At 41.7% G+C, this 23,048-nt stretch overlaps 2 protein-coding genes across 2 annotated transcripts; one reads left to right on the forward strand and one right to left on the reverse strand.

Moving 5' to 3' along the window:
• Positions 1-2,315: 2,315 nt before the first annotated feature.
• uba3 (ubiquitin like modifier activating enzyme 3) lies at positions 2,316-19,307 on the reverse strand. Its single transcript, XM_022225715.2, has 15 exons — positions 19,212-19,307; positions 17,899-18,016; positions 17,189-17,269; positions 16,813-16,895; positions 15,391-15,471; positions 15,137-15,180; positions 14,404-14,468; positions 13,600-13,755; positions 12,241-12,343; positions 11,386-11,499; positions 10,647-10,737; positions 5,467-5,548; positions 4,414-4,514; positions 3,789-3,907; positions 2,316-2,903 (listed from the first exon to the last, which is right to left on the reverse strand). Exons 1-15 carry the CDS (start codon positions 19,229-19,231, stop codon positions 2,818-2,820), a joined length of 1,344 nt encoding a protein of 447 aa, XP_022081407.2. The 5' UTR covers positions 19,232-19,307; the 3' UTR covers positions 2,316-2,817.
• LOC110974228 (trace amine-associated receptor 9-like) lies at positions 7,208-9,702 on the forward strand. Its single transcript, XM_022225717.2, has one exon. The coding sequence runs from the start codon at positions 7,828-7,830 to the stop codon at positions 8,803-8,805; it is 978 nt and encodes a 325-aa protein (XP_022081409.2). The 5' UTR covers positions 7,208-7,827; the 3' UTR covers positions 8,806-9,702.
• Positions 19,308-23,048: the final 3,741 nt, after the last annotated feature.

Consider the following 23,048-nt stretch of genomic DNA (forward strand, 5'->3'; position numbering starts at 1 on the left):
AAACCTTACCGGGCTAATGTGGTCCGGCAAATTTGATCCATTGTCAGTTCCGTGAAGGAAGGTTGGCAGGGAGGAGTTGGCTTTCATCCAATGATTGAAGCTAACTTCCCTTTCAATCAAACACTCAAGCCATCTTTAAAGCATAAAAACGAATGCCTCTCAAGTGGAAGAAGGGCACTAGAGAAGTCACAAATTATTATTCAAAGTGGGAAAAAATCCAATGTTGGGTGGAAACCTTATGTTGATGTATTGACATGCTCTGTCAACACCAGTCAAATCTGAGCAACAAAGTTAATTGATTTTTTCTTTTAACTGTGCTGACGTAGACAACCATCACTTTGAAATACTCTTTTGTTCATTAGGTACTCAGTTGGCCATCTCATCAAAACAAAATTGTAACCCAATCATTTCAACTTCTGAATACGCCTTTCTACAAGTGCCATAAAAAAGATCTTGGAGTTGAATTTTAGGTTGCTGTATTTACACGACGTTCCTCACGTGTATAAAGACCCTTTTCGCACGATGAATAGCAGAATAGCAGGTGGAACCAGCCACCTTATGTGATGTCCATCATGAGATACAAAATTCTCAGTTTAAACATAGCAAGAAACAATCTAGGGAAAAGAAACTTGGTTGTGCTGTGGAGCCACAAGAAGCTGAAAGTGCATCCCACTTGAAAATTGATAAATAACTAGAGATTCTGTCGTGGATTTAATCATTGGGGAGTACCATAATTTCCTAGCAGCACTCTAATGTGGTCAAATTCAATTCATCCAGTGTCTCGCGTCCCGTGAGTGAAACGGGTCTGTATAAATATCACATGACCCCTGGCGCCATCCTGCCAAGTCACTAGGACTACGTCTGCCGACTGACTGGTTGCTTTTGATGAACAAACAATCTGCCGCGAGCAGAAGCACCCCCTCATTGGTTGAAAAGAGCCATATTGGTCAGGAGTGTTCATTGTGTTGTGACCATAACATGTGCATTTAATAGTTGTTCATGAACCAGTGAAGTTCAGTTCCAACCAAAGGAACCTCCATTGCAAAGACAACTGTGCCCTCTCTTGGTCAACTTTCACGGCTCACAGGACAAGATGAAGATGTCTCATAATTTATCGCTGAGTGTACATGCATAAATATATTCCAAACTTACACTTCATTTAGATCTCGATCTCTATGTGAACATTTCATGATCTTCAATTTGTGTGCATCTACAAACATTTAGTCGACCAAGTCTGACTGCTATTAATTCATATTTATTACCTGATTTGTTACAACTACTTGTGACACAGTACAGCTGTTGTAACAGACTTTTTTGCCACCTTCAAATGCAACTGACGGCATACGAATTCTTAAACCAACTATACAAATGCCAAAAATAAAATTAAATGCTTGCACCTCGTTTTAGACCCTGTGGTGCATCAACTTTTTTCCTGCTTTAAAAATGTCTAGACCCTAGTTATCCACTGGCAATGGTCCTTGGAACTTCATGCCGGACTTCCCACAATGCTTTGCAGTCTGCCATCTTTGATGTAAGGCCATGTGCAAATAGAGTGTCTCGTAGCTCAGACTTCAGGTTTGTAATATAATCTACCATTGAGAATAGCCGCAGCCATGTACAACACTATTCTAAATAAGGCTTACATCAAAGATGACGGATCAATGAGGTTTGTAAGATATGAACAATGTCAGTGGAAATGATCTATTTACGATGATCACACCCCTTCATACAAGCTGGTCTAGCAACAGTCTACTAATCGGCATCAAGAAAATGCCTCTGATTTGCTCTCACAGGCAGACAAAAAGTGTCTCCACCCCGAAGTGGGGTCCAAACCACCCCCAAGTGACAGGCAAAGTTAAAATCAAGGAGAGTCTTTCCACTTGAAATCTTGGCTTTGTCTGTGTCACAGACTTCAGTTTTACAAATTCGGTAACCTGAATGGAGCCCCTAGTTTTAGGCAGCTCAATTTTTTCTGCAAAAGAATGACACTGAATTGGAGATCGTTTGAGGAAGTTTCAGTTGGTTTTAACAGTTAATTGTTCAGAAGTGATTATGCAGCTCTAAATGGAGCCAAAGATATTTTTCCCCAAGTCACTTTTTCAACTCTATGTCATCACAAGTCAATCTGAAGTCATTATGGGCCAATCAATGATGAACTGGTAAATAAGCTGAGTCTATGTGAACTGAATAAACTGTGATAAAGGTATCTATTTTGATTCTTCAAAAACAGAGACTTGCTTGCCGTTGCATCTGTGACAAACTCAAAAAACAACAACAAAAACAACAACAACAAAAAAGACAATAACACTTCAAAGTAACCATTTTGGTGTGTCTAGAGTTTGTGACACGGTGTAAGAACAAACATCTTGTAGTTGTAGTGGCTTCACCGGGCAAATCATCTTACAAGCAATTTGACATGTAATTCGACTCTGACGTGTGATTTGACATGAATTTCAATTTGACTCGTAAATAGACGTGCAATTTGGCATGCATTTGACCTGTGTGACTTGACGAGTGGACGACAAGAATACAGCTTCATTCCTCACCATCTCAATACACAAATACCGATAAAAGCCCCCCCTTGCTGGAGTGCATTAGGAACCAAACAATGCTTTCATTAGTGATGCTGTTCGTTAAATCTCCAGTAAGCTGGCAAAAATGTGATCGACACCGCAGCTAAGTGAACAGTGATGGTCCTCTGAAACACTCAATTAACATTAATGCTACCGTTACAGTGAGGCAATGCATACATACAAAACTGGTCAAAAGTATAAATAAATACTGTGGAGTATAAATTTCCTTTGTTCTGTTCTCCCCTCATTTATAAGAAAGGGAGAAGATGAGGGCATTTGGTGCTGTAATGTCAGCGACAATGAGCTCCTGTTTCTCTTCAAGTCCAAGTTCTGCCAAGAAAAGCAGGAAGCAAGAAAGATAAGATTAACCAAAAAACACAATGGAATCTGTAGCCCTTCTGTGATCACATTCTCTCTACTACTACAAGTGGCCATATTGCAGAGGCTTACAGAGTAGAAGTATCTATTTGTCTAATTCAAACGCAGAGTTTTATTGTGTGGAGCTAGAATTTAACACTTTAACTATGACATATCAGCACAGTTTGGTAAGGGAATGCAGGGGACATTAACTTTTGCACAGTGAAAGGTTCACGATGATGAATACGGAAGTGATGACTAACCATGTACTTGATATCTAATGGAAAATCTCACGCAGTAAGGTAGCCCTTTTCAACATCTCAAACAAATCGTCAAATTCCCTCAACAAAGAACATGATTTATTTGCACTGCGCACATTGAGGCCCTCTTGTGTTGGAAATCAAAAAGGTACATGTACAGTCAAGTGCGGGCACTTTACTTGCCTTAGTTGCCATGCAGTACCGTCCTCCTGTGGCAACAATGTTGACAAATTGATAGGGTATGCTAATTTTTTGTGCACATTCAGTCGAAAAAATTGGCCCTCTACGTAATACATTTGGCTTCAAAGACTGACTCAGACATATGAAACTAGGTGATTGGTGAGGATTACCACAGAAGTTTACGCACTGCAAACTAGGCCACTAGCCACATCGAAATTACATGGCAACGACTTTGTACGTGCCTATGAAAGGCACTGGCCAGTGGATAGAACCATTTCCCATAGATGTTTCTAACACTACAAGCCACAACCAAGCACATTTCCACGTGGCTACTATGTGGCATGTTGACATGCACTGCAGTGCCCTAAGTACCACATAAGCAAAATAGATCAGTGGGTAAGATGGGATGAAAGCTGACCTTTCAACTTCTTGGGTAGGTTTTCCTTGGTGCGGACGCGTATGGCTTCCGGGTTCTGCATGTATAATGTCTTGTTCTTGCCATTTACAACAGTGGTAATACCTGGGGCCTTCATTTGTCTGAGCAAACAAGTAAGAAAGGTGAATATTGTTACTTCAGTTCATCTAGAAAGACTTAGGCACAGCTATCTAAACGTAATAAACCAGATTTTGAAACTAAATGTGGGGTTTATTCAGTTATAAAGAGCACAACTTATCAGTTTTTACAGCCAAGAAGAAGTTTGTAAATGGCTTCCTAGACTCGATATGGAAGAATCTTTTAAGTTGAAAGCAATTCTTTTTATGAAACTGCTTCTCGGGGACATTGGTTATCAAAACTTTGAAATTAGCTCTTCAAAAATGGTACCTGTATTGTATGTACATTTTAAAGTCAGTCACATATATCTGGAAGTACTTGTCAAACATCTTTTCTGAAACTCCCTTAAAAAGTCTGAAAATCTGTCTTTGCTTGTGTCACTTCAACCATGCATTTGGCCCTCTTCTAAAAGTCTAACATCGTCTGCTGCCTATTCTCCTTGATGGAATGCAAGCGTCCACACTTATACATGTACTTGTCAAACACTTACAAACTAGCACTCTCGGTGAGGTGATCGATCAAGTTCTGCAGGGTGGCATCCTCCGGCAGTGTTAGAACCTGAGGTACCTGACTGCATGCCACGCAGTCTTCCTGTGGCAGGAACGAGAGCGGTACCAAGACTCAATTACTGCATGCATTACAAGTTGTATGGGGCGTTTGCCTGTACATTGTACTTGCATTGTTTTGGGGAAAAGTGGCTCCAGTTTGGAAAGGAACGAAACAGCTGCTAGAACACCAATGGACTAATCCAGGGAGAAGCTGTATTAAACTGTGGTGGTACCACATTCACACCTGCGCTCTTCAGCTTGACATGTGCGTCAATTTAGCAGCAAATGCAGCATCCCATTGGTCAAACAGACATGTAACGTGCCAGTCCTACCTGTCCATGAGCATTCAAATTTGGTTATTGAATTAGAGTGTACAAGCTTCAAACCCATCAGTGCCTTTCATGTCATACCATCTTTCATGTATTTCCACTGAACGACCCTAAATATGGAAATGTCCCTTGGCAATAGTCAAACAAAAATAAAACCACACAAAAATGGTTTAACGGATTAAGCTTTTCGGGAAGACATCTGTAAGAAACAAAAAGGGACTCTTTTTACATGTTGGAACAGGTTTTTTATAATTAAAGTGGAAAGTGGTTGGTTTTATTTAAATCAATGAAAACAGTTCAAAGGGATATTTTTAAATCCAAAACTGACTAATCTGTGGTAAAATAAATTATACCCTACGATCCTTTTGGTCACTAATCTCAATATAATGTCCACTATAAAATGGTGCCATCTGCACACACCTGTCAGACCCCACACCCAGGATTATCCAGGACAGCATGTAAGACATTGTCTTAACGCCATGCTAAAGGGGTCAGATTATCGTGACAGCACTTTCTGCTTGTGAAGGCGAGAGACTGACCAAATTCGATAAAAAGGGTATCACAAATGTGTCACGCACATATGTGTTGAGAGTTAACGAAGCAGCACAAAGACTTTGTAAACCTTATTTCCTCTTCTCCCTAGACTACAAGGCGGCATTTTCCGACCTTTTTCTCTGCTTCAAAGGTGTATGTATACAAGCCGTCCGTGTCGTTGAACACCATGTAGTTATTAAGGGGTCCGCAGCAACTGTAATCAGATTAGAAATGTTAGGCTAGATTAGTACACATCAAAATTGATTGTTGTGCGGAAACCCTTAAGGCAGCGGAGACAAACTGACTGAGAAGCAGAAATGAAAGTGCAATCAGTTATATCCATAGAAGAGCTAAAAAGGTAGAGAAGACTAGACTTAATTGTAGTAAGCATTGCTTTTACTCCAGTTTTGGTTGATCTGCTAAATGTACCCACACTCACAAATAAGACGTGGTGCACGTTTGTTCTCTCTGACAACTTTTTCCTTCTACAAATTTCCTTGCTGAATACTGCCGTGCTTCTTTATTGATGTGCTTCAAAACCCATTCACTGATTAAAAAACATAAACCCACACAAAACAAAACAAAACCTGGTCCTATCGCCTACGTAGATCTTGCCACTGAAGTCAGGTGGAAAATTATAGTGTCTGGGAAAAATTTGGTTAAGTCAGGAAAATGGCAGCCAGAAGTACAATATGCCCATCTATTATGATTGATTTGAGTTGCTAGTAAAACTATTAGGTTTCTATTGACTCTGACACGCCAGCCGGAAAATGTGGGTGTTATATTCCCATGCCACTCTAATTGAACAGTATGAGTTAGCTTACAAAGAGATAAGTGCAGACCTGAAAGGAATAGGGCTGAAAACTACATTAATCATGAAACAAAGAATTCTGGGTCATCAAAGCTCCACCATGTGTTTGATAGAAATAGGAATTGTGTAATTCAAAATACGATAAAAGATTAGATCCCTGGTGTTATTTCAGTTATTAATAATTTACTTAGAATGCTTTTTATTGATTTCTGATATGTCATAGGAAAGTAACACAAGTACAGCATTTCATTAAGAACGTGGTACGGTACATATACAGCAATAGTGCAAGGATATAAACTGATGCATAATTTTAATGATGTCCCACAGTGTCTCCTCTTTAGAAGAACATAAAACATCCCATTTGGCAAACAATCTGAGAAAAGTTTCACATTGTAATTTCTAAAACAACACACAAAGGAACAGAAAATTCAAAGTAAGCTCTATTTGTACCCATCTCCAGGAGAATTTTTTTTTTATAGTTTACTAAAGTGTCTCAATTCTTTTGCTTGAACCAGATTTATAACAAATATTCAAAGTCTGGGACCATTACTTGCTCAAGTGTTTTCTGTCACTAGTGCCATTTGTGCCATCATTAGTGTCAGCTTCAATGCTTTGTGGCTGGCCATAAGACTAAATCTACAGCTGTAACACTGACATTTTGTTTGTTTTTTAAGACGTAATTTACAAAATAGAGAGAGATTCACAGGTTGTGAGTGCAATATCCAATTGGTGCTCTATTACCCAACATATGCGTGCAGTTTTATTGGAGTCTATATCTGGACTTGAACTAAAGAAACTTGATACGATACAGAAACGTTGACGAAGGCAAATTGTGATGGTTGGAGAAGTGGTCCGCTAGTGCTGCAGCATGCTACCCAACCACAATCCACCAGTATTGCAAATGCCAACATCACTTGTCAGTCCAGTGGTTTATCATTAACAGAGGTCTACCTTGGGCTTGGCCTACGAACAATCATCGACTGGGCTTTCCAGTGTTAATAGATAAAGAGTTAATGAAGTTTAATAGAACCTCAGAGGTTGATTGGACAGTATTATGATTAATGTAAAAACGGGCAACATCGAACGTTGCCATGGCGTATGTGCATGACGAAATCTGGTGGCTAGAGTCTGAACCTTAAAAGCACCACTTGTGTGCTCATGTACAATTTGTGATGTTTTCTGAGCCATGTAATCAAATGTCACTTTTGTCTGACTACTGTGACATGCTGCATACTGAGAAGTATACTGGAAATGACCCTTCTTGTTCCCGGGCCAGTCTCATTACTTGATGACTTCACCGCTACGGCGCGATACAAATTGAAAGACAAAGTGTACATGCTACCGCAATATGTCCTGGTGAAAGAAGTCATTAGTGAAGAGAACGCAGAGGCAGTGCGTGGACTTTGGATATGCCTATAAAGCATGAAATTTACTCAACTGGCACTGGAAAACTGGGCATGTAGAAGGAACACTTGAGCATCTTGACAAAACTATCCTTAAGTTATATAATCTTATGACAGGTGGATGAGTTACTCCAGTCGGTGGTGGATAATGGAAGATAAGATATCGCCGATGGATTGAAGGGAGTAGGAATTATTATTTTTACTCATCGGGAGGTCGTTTCTGCTTTGACTGCAACATCGAAGTGTGGATTCAGTTGCCGGATACTTCACATTGTAAAAATGGTTAATGTTTTGGGCATCATCAGTGTGATCATTGGCGTGCTTGGAATGGTGGGGAATTGCGTGGTGTGCATCGTCATATGGCGCATTCCACACATGCACACCGTGACTAATGCCTTTCTGTGCAATCAAGCTGTCGCCGATTTGGTGGGCTCATTGATATTTCTCCTCTTTTTCAACATCCCTGCACTGGAGCGCCTTCCTCCGGGGATCCGTGGCTGGCTGTACTGCTACCTGTGGAAGTCAGAGGCCACCTTGTGGATGTTCCTCTTCACGTCTGCCATGAGCCTGGTGCTTGTGACCTTGGAGCGGTACTTGGCTATCGTCTACCCTTTTAAGTACCAGGTGCTGCTGACGTTGCGCTGGGTACCTGCTCTTGGCATAGCCATGACGTGGCTCATTGGCACCAGCGTGGCACTGTGCATCTTTGCACTGATTGAGTACTCCGGGCCTGACTGCAAGTGTAAAGTAGCCATGCCCCCGCCCTCGGGGCACCCTCTGAATAAGATCGTCCAGGCTACCAACGTGGTCACCTTTGTCATTCCAGCCTGGACCATGCTCTTCGCCTACATCCACATCGCCATCATACTCAAGCGGGGAGCCAGGCAAACCCAGCCGGTTGGAGCTATCAGCATGGTCATGACCCAAATCCAGAACAACGGGGCCGCATCACAACCCCCATCTTCAACCGAGCCTCTCCCAGAAACCCAGGGAGACTCGCTCCTCCGCGCCCGTCGAAATGTCATCAAAACGCTGGTGCTGGTCTGCTTGGCGTACTTCATCTGCTGGTTGCCCAACACTGTCATGTTGGCCGGCCACTTCAAAGGCCTTCCCTACAGCATCGCCACTGTTCTTGCTGCCACCAATTCCTGCATCAATCCAGTCATTTACACAATCAAATACTGCTCCTTCAGGAAGGGGCTACGGATTCTCGTCTGTGGAAAGCACTCTACAACAGTACGCACTGATGGCTCATAGAAACTTTGCATGTGATGTCCACTTTGTTGGTGGATCGATCAATTCCTGCATCGATCCAGTCATTTACACAATCAAATACTGCTCCTTCAGGAAGGGGCTAAGGATTCTCGTCTGTGGTAAGCACTCTACGACAGTACGCACTGTGGCTTATAGAAGCTTTGCATGTGATGTCGACTTTGATGGTGGATCGAGGTTGCTACCGGCTTACTGTTGTCAACAACATGCATCATGCAGCCTCACCTAGCAATACACAAGTGAAATGCAACTGTGCGAGACCTTAAATTATACACTACGGCATGCTCCATGAATGCTACACACCAACCTTACTGACTGTGAACTCATTCGTCTGTGGACCACACTAGTGCGAATGCACCAGTAATTTCTTTTGACAAAAAAATTGCCCACCAAAGCACGGTCACTGAGATTGGTTTTACTGAAATTCTTTTTCTGCAAGACTTGAACGATGTGACGTCTATTTTCCCTGCAAAGAGCTCCCTGCAAATGTTTGCAAAGTTTACCCGAGCTTTTTTTGATGACAGAGAGAATCTAATGGTTCACATAATATAATGTTAATCTTGTATTTGGTTGATAGGTGCAATGTCAGCACAAAGTAATACGCTGTGCAGTGTCAACTTTATTGATATCAATGCTGTGCTTTTGTTTGAGCCAATCTTAGACTATTACGTTATGTCTTGGCATATACTGACACCATTTCATGAAATGTAGACATAATGTTCTGATGCAAAACGTTAGTAGCAGAGTGCCACAAAATTGCATTTTGTGTAAACTTGTATTGACTTTTAAAAGGCAAAGACCAAGAATTCCAACATGGACAATAGTGTATAATCTTCATGACCATAATTATTAAATACTCGGTCCAACTGGGTAAGAAGTTTGCTTCTGCACAGACTGAGTTCATCCAATAGGTTTTATGAAATCTGCCACTGCATGGCCAAGATGCACACAGGAGACGGGATCGATCTCAAATCATCATATAATTTGCATTTCACCCTCTGAAGAGTGAGCTATTACATTACACAGCCAAGTGGGAGCGTGACTCACTGTGAGTCACACTGTTAATTAGGCACTATACAGAGTATTTGTTTCTACTTCTATGTCTTCCTTTCATTAATATTTTGTCAAATAAATACAATGGAAATGGGCATTTCAACCTCCCCCCCCAAAAAAAATCTTGCCGCTGTGGCTGGGCTATGTAGGGCCATCCAAACACTACGATAACAAAGCCTTGTATGACTCATTCACCCTTGTAAATTTGCATTTAAGTACCCGAACATTCTGGACACACCAACCAAAGTTCTTCCTTTTTTTAAAAATGCGACCAGCCCCGTCACCAGCTTCAGACTATAAGGGGGGGCCCCACATCACAAGAACAAAGTATACAGCATGCAGATTATTCACATATTCAGAATCTGACGTTAGTGGCTCATTTAGTGGATGTCTTCAGATATTTTTGTACGCTTGTGTTTTTTTACCGATGGGGAGGTAGGCAGCTTTTCGCCGGGCGCCCCAGCCCCCTTGCGCCCCCTTAGCAATGGGCCAGAATGCAACTAAGGTTTGTATTTGTCAAATTACTTCAAAACTTAATTGTTAGAGAAAAAACCCTCGAAAAAGGCAAGTCGAATACTAGAGCTAGTTTTCTGAGAGATGTGATTTTTGTTATACAAGCAATTTTACGACGCAAAGTTAAATTTAGACACGATCTAGGCACGGTACTCAGGTGGAAGTGACCACTGTTTAATTTAAATCACTCGACATCAAATGAGGATCTTTGTGACATACATTACGGTTAGAGATGGAAATAAATAGAAATTCACAGGTACCTGGACGCTATCTTGAAGGCTTCTGTCACACACTGCGCTGCTATCGTGGCATTAGTGGATGCGACGGCTGGTATGATGTGCTTGACAACACCTGCACAGTGCAAGGACTGACCGTTTAGGGGAGAAAAAGGCTACTTGACCGCCGAGCTGATGGCTCAGCGCAGAGCAGAGTGATCACGTGTCAGTCACGGTTCATGTCAAAAGTTGGTCCCCTTCGCAGGGGTTTTAGAGCTGCAATGAATCTGACCGACGCTTGCGTGGTTGTACCTTGAGGGCTTGCTCTCACCTTTTCATTAATCATTCACATTGCCTGTCTGCGGTCATGGCTGAATGAATAACAACGATGTCAAAAGCTTTTGTATGGCTGGCCAATTTCAGTGGTGAAATAATCAAATAATGCACATTTGGCGCAGTGCAATATCAGAGTGTTCGACGACCCATGTGTCTCTCAGTGACTCATAACAACCACCCTAGATTATATCACCCTGTATGAATCTTTCACATGTTTACAATTTGTGATTTAGTATGTCAAACCCAATGACCCAGTTTGTCATAAACTTTGTTGTCCCAAACCAGGTTTAACTTTAGTTATTCAATTAAGACCAACTGACCAACAAAGCACCATCCTACAGGTATATTCCGCTTTCTTTGACCCATATTGTATCACCCTGTGTGTTACTCTTACATGGAAAACTGCTGTCACTACCCTTGTGTCACTGTGTGACGCCTATTTACCTACCTTGTGTCAACCTATATGTCACCCCCATGATGTTGAACTGGTCAGCTCGTTCCTGTGCCTTCTCAAATATCCACTGGATGTGGGTTGGGTCATCTCCGTCTATAGCTACATCCTCTAAAGAAAATATCAACCGAGAACACACTGGCTGATGGTTCGTAAAATCTTTGATTAATCTTGCTACAATAACGAAATTTCATTGATTTTAAACAGCGTAGGAAACATAACTACATCACATTGCCTGTAACTTATAACATAAACTGCACATTGAATAAATGATGTAAAAAACATAAAATAAAACAGTTATGGTGTTCTGAGATCCCCAGTTGCATGTCTTGCAAGCTAACTCATAGTGATACAAAACTTTAATGATGACCATTTTCTTGCCGAGTGAAGTGGCAACTTTGTTTCACACACGTCTGGATCTCAGTCATTGGTTCCGAGGCTGGGTTGCATTGGGCCGGTTCTGGCGTCAGTGAACCAAACGCCAGATCACTGATCGCGATCCAGCTCTGCGCCAAACAAATTTGAGGAGCACTGTTGTGTGGAATGTGTTGTTTGACCCCCCTGACTCCCAACAATGATGCAAAAAACTTGAGCTCTGTCTCAAGTGCTGTGTGTCCTTAGGGACTTTTCAAAAACATGATGTCACACATCACGGTAGTCATAACTGTCAAGGGAATTGGAGCTAAACTTAGAGTCCAAATGATTTGAGCATTTTTTTTTGGCAACAGTTAAAAAAAAAAAAAGTTTCCAATTTTGTAAGAATGTAGTTCAATCTGACAAAAACGAGTCTGAACCTTTCAGTCTATATTTCGTACAGGGTGAAAAAAAGTGTGAAATAACAACGTGGCTTACTTCCAAAGGGTTCTTCTTGAGGCCACAGCAAGATCTTGACATATTCTATGCAGTGCTCAGGCAGCCTGGGCGTGTGGGCGATGGTGCACATCGGAAAATTAATCTGAAAGAATGACAAATTACGCACACACGGAACCTTAACAGCGACCACCTCAAGAGGTTACGCTAGAATTAGCTGACCAAGGTTTGTTTAATTGATTGATTGATTGACTGACAAACACCACTCTTTAGATAATGAACGACAAAAAGGGTGAATGCCGACGGCTGACAGCTTAAGCATGTACTTGGCCACGCCCCCATGAAAACAAGTAACTACATTAAGCCAAATTCAATTCATTTTAAGCAAAACAAAAACAAATCAAGGGTAAAGAATGGGTAAGTGTGAAACGAACTACAAATTGGTGAAGTGAGAGAATGGATCACTGACGTTGAGGGATTTGACAGGGTGGAAAAAAAATTGCCCGTTAGTGGGAATGCTAACGCAAATTTGTAGTGTCAAAAGTAAGAACCTGCTGGGGTTACATTTCATGATGAAAAACAAATTGAACCTCAGGGTCAGTGGCGGACCGGAGCCCGTCACAAGACCGACACAGTACAACGTAATAATAAAAATGGACCGCACTGTCTTGAAAGTCAATGTAGTACACCTGCTTGTGCAAAACGTACATGAACCTTTCCCTCCCAGAAAATGAAGCTCGCACAACATTCTTTTTCACAAAGAATTTGGTAGAGTTCGGAGATAAATATGTCAGCCACTAAACTGCCCGGCTTTTACTGGTTTCAGTGCTGCAAGACTGGTGTAAAAATCACTGGTCTTGGTCCAACGGTCTGGTGGGTTTTTGGAACAGTGACCTGTGACGTGAATTCATGAAAATTGGACACCTCAAAGCTTTGTCCTCTGTTGTTTTATAGGAAAACATGACACATGGTGTGTTGTCTGAAGAAAGATCCTTGCTTCGTTTCCTCTCGCGTTTAAAAATACAGCGATTGCAGATCAAGGTGGTGAATTTTGCATACATTCTGAGGTGTGCATGGATTTGGGCAAATTGCTAACATGCCATTGGCCACAGAAGCATTTAATGCATATGTATGGCTGTGATGTAATTTGTGGTCAGTTCAGTGTAATGCAAACCATGGCAAGACAACTTGTCACTTGAGTTACGAGATAACAAAATTGAACATTTAAAAAAAAAAGTTTATTCACAGAGCTCAAAGTTTACCAAGTTAGAGAGTAAGCACCCCTCTTCAGATTTTGAAATTGTTTGTCTTGGTGAATTTTGTATTTTTGAATTTTTCTGGGGGGCAAAAACTTGCACAAATGAAAAAAGTTCCTTTCAACCTTAAGCACCAAGGCCATACCTGGGGCGGGTAAAGCTCTAGCGTGCACTCAATGCAAGCCGTCATTCCTGGTAGGATGACCCGCGCATTGCCTTTGAAGGCTTCCGTGCCTCCGTCGATCATGGGAACAATGGACGAGGGGTCCACGACTCCATCTTCGTAATTCAACAGGCTAAGCTGAGAGTGTTCACGAAAACAGAATGAACCAAAAAAAAGTGAGACATGTGACGGCCTCAATGCATTTCAAAAAAACACAAGTCTTAAGCATTTATCCTAAATGCTATTTTCAATAGAGACGGCACCTTGTGTGGAACAAAAGCTGTTGATTTCAGATCCACAAGTGCGGAGAGGGAAATATTGATGAAATGGCAAAGCTGAGTTTTGATAGTTGTCAAGAATTAATACCCACCACCTACACAATAGTCATACACAGAGGCTCCAAACTCCTGTAGAATTGATTATGGCATACCTGTCATTTTCAGGGATCCAGCACAAAAATGGGTGATCAAATCATACACAGTTTATACGAATTGAGGAAGCATTCCACAGTACACAAAAGCCTATGCCACGTGCCCAGTGTTGTAGTCGGGAAACCAGACACAAGACCATGCACAAGACTAGTCATAAGTAACAGGGTGAATACTGACAAAGGAATGCTTTTGTTGCAGTTCATTTGAATGGCTTGTGGTTTGAGTTCAGACGGGAGGTTTTGTGTTGGTCTTGTTTGGTCTTGTGAAGGTCTTAGAGTGGTCTCAACTACAACACAGCATGTGCTGCTTGCACATTTAACAAGAAAGTGACTGCATGATTTGCAAAGTGGCTCACCATCATGCTGTTCATCCAGCGTCTGGCCACGATGGAATCCAATCCATTGATAACGATATGAAACTCTATCAAAGACAATAAAGTTAACATGAGCGCATGGCTTCATTACAAACCACAAAGGCGCGAGTTTGAACTGGAATTACTGTTCATGACAGTGGAGATAATTTACCCAAAACCTTTTACTTTTTTGAAGTTAGCATGGTACAGTCGACACTGCCGTGGCGTATTTCACGCAGCTGCCTGAGCAGAGCCATGTGCCAAGCACAGAAAAAGATTGATAGCAAAAAAAGGTCATCAGCCAAAATGTCACGAGATTATGTTCTGCTACCAATTGGTACCCTGCAGATTTCTGGTGAACTCACTAAGCGTCTGCGTGGCAGCTGTGTGAAACCTGGACACACTTGGCGACACTCGCCAGCCATGTATAGTGTAATGTCCAGAACGGAGTATGGCCAGTGTGGTTTGATGACTGGGCATTAGTTCTGGAAACACAAATTAGGCCACACACAGCTGTGTGTTACTACATCAAAGAGTCCGAATTTTTTTCCTACTGTCCACCGGGGTCAGAAACATCTTCTCTTCCTTTTGTATGTCTGTCCTCCACCGTCAACTAAAACACAAACACAGCTCGTGAGCCACTTGGACTCTGAACCTGCTTCGAATTGGACAAGCAATGTGTATCCCCGAGCTTGTAACTGTACTAATGTTATTCAAAACGTAACATGATACTCACGCCTGTAAAAGGTTTCGTCGTAATCTTGAATCTTTTTAAAGTGTCTGACGGCAAATGTTAAGGTTTCTAACCGTACAACAGTTGCTTTGATATACTTTTCGTTACTTCTAACTGCTGTGATCTACATACATTCCAAGATGCTAATGACTAGGCTGCTGCCATTCGTTGCTAAAGCAATGATGCGGCATTCTGGGGGTAGCAAGTTCCGCTCCCACCTCAGTCCATCTTTCTGTGTTAATGTCTGCCAAGGATACGGTGTGACATTACAGCCTGGGATTCTTTGGTTGACAAAATCAGCCGCAACATTTGCCTTGGGTTTCCCGACGTCCTTCAACCTGTTTTTCAGAGAAGAAAATGCCGGAATAGATAAAGAAAAAGAACAAAAGAAGGCATGGATTTTCGATGTCCTGTTTATTGGTTTTAGCAACAAGTAACAAGTTAAAGGCTTTTCCAATCTGGTAACACAGTTTAGGTACAGACCTTTTAAAAAGATATTAAATACATACTGTATACAAATTTGGTACAACCTTTCCACTGAGAAAAAAAAAATGAAAAGTTAGCCTCATTGAGGAAACGATTTTGGCCTAACGAACGGTAAACTGAAAAACGGCTAACTGAAGTTTCACACAATCAAGAAATTTTGATAAAAAGTTTGCAGACCACTTCTGAACAATTACCAAGCGTTTTCCTCAAGCGTCAGAGTAAGTATCTTCTGAAAGTTCAAAGTATCCTTTCAAAATGAACCACGGTGAACTTACTATACCCTAGATCAGTTGGCACTCGTTCAAAGACTTGGTTATTTTTAAGATCAGGGTAAGCTCTGATAAAAAAATAAAAGAAATCAAGATATTATTGGTGATTGTAACAGAAGTAGGGTTCATGTGAATCAAAGGAAGATATCACCTGTTAGGTATAATCTCCTCTTTAAAACATCATCTTGATCATGTCAATACTTTCATGATTGACTGTGCAGTGACCACTTTTATGAAAGAGTCCATTTAGGGAATTGTGCCACTTCTCGTTTGTGGTCAAATTTGTCAAAACGCGAGAGGCTAAGTCAAAGATAGGTTTGAGCTGGTTCCTCAGGCCGGTACTGGCAGCATTGTGCCAAATCATTGCCTTGGCTAGAGGTGGACGTTCTGGACAGTTTTTAGCAAAAGCATCTGTCAATTCCGCAAGGATCCCAGTCTGCAACCACTTAAAGCAACAACACACGCATTGCTTCTGTAATTTGCATTCAAGTGTTTTAAGAAATAGCAAGCCTCTCCCTAACCGATTCTTAAGTTACTTCAAAGTTCTCTTGACCCACCTGTTAAATTTACTGCAAGTCTCATCTCACCCACCTGTTAACTTCACTGTAAGGTTTTCCTCACCCACTGGTTAGTTTGAGAGAGTGATGTTAAGGTTAAGGCCACAGAATGCCATTGAAGAATGTGGCGTAATTCCTTAAATGGACCCTTTCATAAAATCGGTCACTGCTCCGTTAACTGTGAACGTGTCGATATAATCAAGGTGTCATTTTAAAGAGGAGATTAGTACCTAACAGATGATCCCTCCCTTAGATTCACATGAGCCCTACTTCTGTTGCAATCAGCAATAATATCTTGATTTTCTTTTTTCGATCCACATTGTATACCACATGGTCTGATTCTCTTCTTTGAAGTCTGAAGTCTCACCTAAACAGAAACTGTCTGTTGAGATTAGATAGATCAACGGTGTCCATGTCGATGACATCAATTTGCCGGAATCCCATCAGAGCCTATGGAAAAAGACAAGCAGGAACAAGGACACCAGACTTAACATGGGAATATCTTGAATAGGTCATTGGTACGGTAACCGCTGGATATCATTGGCATTTGTGCACAAAAGAAAAAGTACAAATGGCATCAAATTTAAAGGTTAACACATTCGTGATAACTAATGACCAATGCATACATCAATTTAATTGATCTTTACTTTTACGGGGTAGTTTTGAAATTTGAAATGCCGAGTAAAATACAAAAACTACAGTCTTTAAAACTTAAGTTGTAAAAATAACCTCAAGATATTTACCAAATCTTTCAGAATCTCACAGCCAAGTCCTCCAGCCCCAACCACAAGTATCCTACAGCTGTTCAGCATGAAGTCCAGAATCTTGGGAAATTTGGTGAAACAGAAAGAGAGAAATAAAATTCAAGGTTCTGATGAAAACTAAAATTTGCATTTTGAGTTCTACGGTGGGAAACCTCATTACCGCCAACCAGGCATGGGTGTGAGTACAGGAATTGTGACAAATATAAACAAAAAAATGAAGCTCTTTTTACTGAAGGTCAGATTAAGGTTTTCTCCATATGGCCCAATCTATCAAACCAGGTTTGAAAATTCTCTGTTTACATTACAACCCTCCCAGATCCTTCAAAATCCATGAATTGCATATACCATTGTTTTTCGTACACATTTGGATGGTACAGTCCTGTTTCTAGCAAATAAGTGTATACAATTTGGGGTAATGGTACTAAGTGTGTAATCTGCCTTGAGCAGAAGCACCCCCTCATCGGTTGGGAAGAGCCACACTGGTCAGGAGTGTTCAACTTGTTGGTAGTAATGCGACTGTGACAAGTGCATTTCCTACTCCTAGTCGTTCATGAACCAGTGAAGTTCGGTTCTGACCAATGGAGCCTCCGTTGCAAAGAAAATAGCACCCTCTCTCGGTCCCGCTCAATGCCCATAATCATCACACACCATTTCATGGGAATAATGATCAAGCAGGCAAGATGCAATACCTCTGGACTTGGTTCAAAGTCAGGGTGTGCAAACGGGCCACTCCTCTCCAACAGTTTGCGGACATGGTTCCACCTGCCGGACAAATCAGGCTCAGCCCTGCCAGTTTCCATCGCAACCCTATAACAGAACAGAGTAAGCTATTGTAAATTAAGAAGACAGAAAACCAACAGGAGATGAAAAGATTATAAACTACAAAATGAAAACACACCCACAAAAAAAAAGCAAAACAAGAGACATCGTCAACCTCCAGAACCATCACTAAACCATTTTGGAGAAAAAACCTTAAGCCTCGATCAACTTGGACCAAGTTGAATTTCTGTGACTACTTCACAGAAAATTGATTTTTAAGAGCCGAGGCTTGGTATACAATCTCATAACCCACACAAGACTCTTCTCTTGTTGAAAAATTTTTGCAACGACAATCTTTGGAAGGGTGGGGGGGGAGAGGGAGACGAACGAAGGGGGACCGAGAGTGCTGCACAGCTTCATGTAGAGGGTTCCTCATTCCACCTCTCTCAAAGAGGAGTCCCATTTTGCAATGGGAAGCAGCGGCAGCAGAACGATTTTCAAAGGGGGGGAGGCAGGGACAGTTGTGAGACCATCAGGTATCATCCAATAATACGCGGATCCATTGATCCCACCCCATTATAGGACCTGCAATAAGTGAAGGGGCCAGGTCCCCTCGGTAAAAAAAAGTGGGGGGAGGTTCTGTCACCAGTGATGGGGAGGGGCAATGTTGGTCAACCAACAGGGCAAGTCTGTTGGGGACAACTTTATCACGGGGTGGATGGTATTTGCGAAGGAGGCAGGGAGAGGGAGGCTGACCAGCATTCTTGGTTTGTCATGTTGATGACCTAGGGCGTGATTAGTTACTCTGCACGGTAAGCTGATTGTGCCCAAGCTGCTTTTTTGAGGTTGTAAGCCTAGGAATTTTTTAGAATTAGACACTAGTTGCTGTAAGCTGTATTTTAAAAAATGGGTTCCAAAAAGTGATATGGTGGAGGGATTGACAGATTGTACCAAGAGACTGATAGCGTAGCGATCCACCAATCACACAGATTGACCTTTCATGCCCAATCTTAACATGATCGTGATTGAAGGCTACCTCCCTCATTCACCGTCTACCCCTCCCCCTTCCAGACAGGAGCCCTGGAGTATTTGTCCAGGTCCACCACGTTACCCATGATGTTAGACCTACTCTACAAAAAAATGCTCCATTAACTGTTCAGTAACAAATTGAATGACAAAACCTGATCATTGAAACTGTATGTAAGAAACTTGTAACACCGTGAGAAATAAGAATGAACTTTACGATTCTTCTTGATCAGCCATTTCCCGATGGCACCGGTAGTGTTTGTTATCCTGCGGTACTTCTGAAACGCCACAGGTCGACGGTCGACTGCCCTTCTTCACTAAAAAGGATCCGAACAAAGACGAGCATCAAGCCACACGAGGTAAATCATGTCGCGATCGAAATTAGACTTGCATAAGTTTAGTGAGTGTAATACTTGTTTTTTTTTTATTCACGTATAAGGGAATAATCGCGTGCTTGAATTGGCCGGTCTTAAAATGTGCGAACGAGATCCAGTAGCAAAGGAGCCCCTTTTTAATCAGAGAAGGGAGATGTTTGGGTCCCTTTCGTTTTCCGTCCTTCATAAAGCGCGCGATGAAAAAGCCCCCCAAATAGGCCTATAGTAACCTCTTAGAAAGGCTTGGGTTTTGGCCCCTCCCCCCCAAAAAAGAAGTTTGCTCTCCCCAAAAGTTTGGTTCTAGATTCACCATTGAAATTGCCTTTCTCCCTTGGCTTTGCTCGAAAAGGTAGCTGCAAAGCTTTACAACCTGTTGGCCTACAAGTTTACACTTTTGATGCTCTATTTACATTATGTCAGTGACAGACATAGAGAATTACCCTTTGGACCAAAAAGTGCCCGAATTTCTCTTTTTTGTGTGCTTAGACGGACGTGCCATGCAAATGTCAAACCAACATGTCCAAAGACAGGGTCGTGAGAAGCAGCGGGAAATCCACCAAAATAATGACGCAGTTACCGATGACGTAGCCGACCGGCTCTGTAAAAAGTCGATCAGAGAAATATAGAAGGGCAGCGTAGCACCGTGATCAGAATATCGACAAGAATATAATATCAAATCAGTGCTCTGAAATATGTGATTGCCGAGCTTTCGGTAATTGAGTACCTTCTTCAGGGCTGAAGCCTTTGGAAAATGTTTATAATTTCATCTGAGGTCAAACGACAGTGTTTTCCTGGCTCTGTGAAAAGTCAACTTTGTAAAGCCGCCAAGGCAAATTTAAACACATTGACAAAATAGTCACCGTCGTAAAAAAGCTGATATATTAAACTGACCGGTCTTAAACTGTCAGTTTTCATCCAGTTATTTTTTAATACAGCGAGTGCATATGCCTCGTTGTCGTCAACCCTTTCAAAGTATTCCCACTAAGACCGCTTTCAACAAAATAATTAGCAAACCCGGTTGAGAGATTGAATCCTTTATAGTCGATTTGCGGTGAGTTCGTTCTGTACTTTCGTTGTTAGGTGAATTGAAGTGGCCTGGTTGAAGCACAGTTTCAACCAGGTCATTCCAAATGCAACGAGCACACATACCATGTAATCGTCGTCAAACTCACCATCTTCGAGAAATGGTAGTATCGTTCCATCGTCTTTTCGTCGACCAAGTGAGAACAGTTGTAAAATAAAAAAATTGAAAACAGAACGCTGTTTGTAACTACCGAAACGACGCTCTTTCGTTTTTGCCGATAAAAGAAATTAATAGAAGTTGTTTGCATCATCGGTCGATTGATTGAACTCCATTATCGTCGATAAACAGCGCATTTGCAAAACTCTGCAAAAAGAGGGCATTGCACCGTGTCATCTTCGAAAAATGCGACATCGTTGCATTATTATCTCGTCAATTGAGTGACAAAATTGTAATCCAAAGAAATTGAAAGCAGACTATTACGATCAGAAAAATCCCAAACTATCTAAAAATGGTTATTATTTTAATGCTTGGGTTTTCGCCGATGCAAAAGAAATTAAACAAGATCACACCGGTATTGGAACAAATAACAGTTACGATGTATGATGAGAATGTTAAACTTAGCTTGTCAAATAAGGATAACAAAGAAAAGGCTGATTGGAACTGGTTTACGGCGATAAGGGTAAAGAATCTAGAAAAGATCTTATTCAAACAAGGTCTTACGGGCGAGAGCTTGGCAGTAGAGAATGCCAAAACTTTCCTCATCATTCTGTGGTTTAGCATTTTTTTAGCAAACAGCTCAGACCCACGTGTGCGTTAAAGGGGGGAGGGTACTTGTGTTTTTTGTACAAGTTACGCTGATTCTTTGTCAAAATTATCACAAAAACACAATGCAAGTCTCCTGTGAAAGTGTGTTGTTCCATACAGAGTCTACTTGTCGAGAAAACAGTAAAAACGGTCGCGGTGGCGGTGTTTTTGAAAAAGGGGTACCAACTGCATACTGGTTGTGATTCTGAAAAAATCGCCAACTGGAAACCGTTGGAGATTTTAATTTTTTGACATACTTTCATGCATTAATCATACACGGGGTGTTTCAGAAGAAATAATTTTGCAGGCTATAGTTACTATATATCATTATCAACTTCATATCAATTAAGCTTTTGGATTGAAAAGCCACAAATTCTCTTCAGGGAAATTACAGCGGGAGGAGGATTCACTCTAGTATCATAAGGATCTGAGAGAGAGGAGTCAAGATGTCCCAAGGAAATTAAAACCAGAGGTCAAAAGGACCCAAGCGATGAACTATTCGGAAATACGCATTTGATGCAACCGTTCATTTTGAAAACTATCAAAAATAACCCGCCCCATTTGCACATTCTGTTCAGAGGAAAACGAGGTCATGACCCCGTATTCAGAAGGAATATTTTTTCATGTTATGGGGGATTCGGCTGTAAAGGTGACACGCCTGATGTCGACAGCTTCCTCCGGCCTTGGTCTGGTGTCTACCTCGGTCATAAACTTTCGCCAGCATCTGCGAACATACCCAGCTGTTCAACTATTCCTTGGTCTGCCTCTTCGGCTCCCCCAGGTGCCTTGTAAACAGGGGTGTCAATCCACGGGGTACTGGAGAATACATCCTTGCACTTTCTGACCCGGGGATGGGCTACTGAATCATCCCTGCACACTTCATTCGCAGCGAGAAAAACAGTAAGGCGGATTTTGCAGAATTTGTCGGACTTCCCGGAAACCAAAATTGCTTCTTAAACGCTGAAAAGGGGAGATCGATAAGCGGGGGGGGGGGATATAAATATATAATAATAAATAAGTAGAGAATATTTTTTCATTATGTAAAAGCGGTAAAATCGGACAAACTGACAAACACTGAATTAAATTCACCAGTTTCCAGCTCTGGGAAAAATACGGCCTATGCTGCTCCGGTCGATTTGATCCGTAAGAGCGTCATCGGAAGGGTGTATTCCACCAAATGGTTGTATTTCTGCGCGCGAGCTCATTAATATTCTGTAATCCCACGGGATTTTTACAATAAGACAGGCCATAACCAGGAGTCATCACAGAAATATTTCTATCAATCCCGAATTTAGGACTGATAATTTCTAGTTCGGGATATTTCTTTCACTAAAAGCCCAAATTGCGGACCTATTTTGGATAGAGGCGAGCGGCTAAAATCAGAAATGAGCGCTTAGTTTTACTGCTATTTTGGGGATATCTTCATTCAAAAGCGAATAAAAAATATTTTCGTGGCTACCCCCATGAAATTGAAACGAAAAGTGATCTTCTGGCCATAATCTTGAATTTCCAGTGAAAAAACGGAGGCAAACCTCTTCACGAGAGCAAACAGGAGGCGCTATTTCAGTCCGATTTTGCACTGTTTTCCATGGGCGCGTATTTGGTGTGGTGAAACCTGAAGGTGCAAGTCTGATTTTTATTTAACAGCGCCCTCCTGCGGCATGGGACTCTTTTTTCTTCGGATCCTTCTACGTGGAGGACGATCGACCGGCACCCAGGTCCCTATCGAATGCACGGACGGAAGTACGTCCTTGATCGAATATTGAATGCGAGTTTCTATAGTCTGATACCTCAGCTCGTCGTGTCGCGCTTTGGGAAAGTATGAGTAAGCTTTCAGGTACCAAGCAGATTG

Source organism: Acanthaster planci, linkage group LG04 (assembly GCF_054643075.1).
Source record: "Acanthaster planci isolate LZ-2023a linkage group LG04, COTS_SCS, whole genome shotgun sequence".
Lineage (NCBI taxonomy): Eukaryota > Metazoa > Echinodermata > Asteroidea > Valvatida > Acanthasteridae > Acanthaster > Acanthaster planci.

Excerpts from the sequence above, each read along its gene's own strand:
- LOC110974228 (XM_022225717.2), top strand. The coding sequence starts at position 7,828 with ATGGTTAATGTTTTGGGCATCATCAGTGTGATCATTGGCGTGCTTGGA.
- uba3 (XM_022225715.2), bottom strand. The coding sequence starts at position 19,231 with ATGGCTGATCAAGAAGAATC. Across the intron at positions 15,472-16,812 it reads AACAGACAGTTTCTGTTTAG|GTTGAAGGACGTCGGGAAAC; the intron begins GTGAGACTTCAG and ends TCTGAAAAACAG. Across the intron at positions 4,515-5,466 it reads CCTTTGAAGCAGAGAAAAAG|GAAGACTGCGTGGCATGCAG; the intron begins GTCGGAAAATGC and ends TTCCTGCCACAG.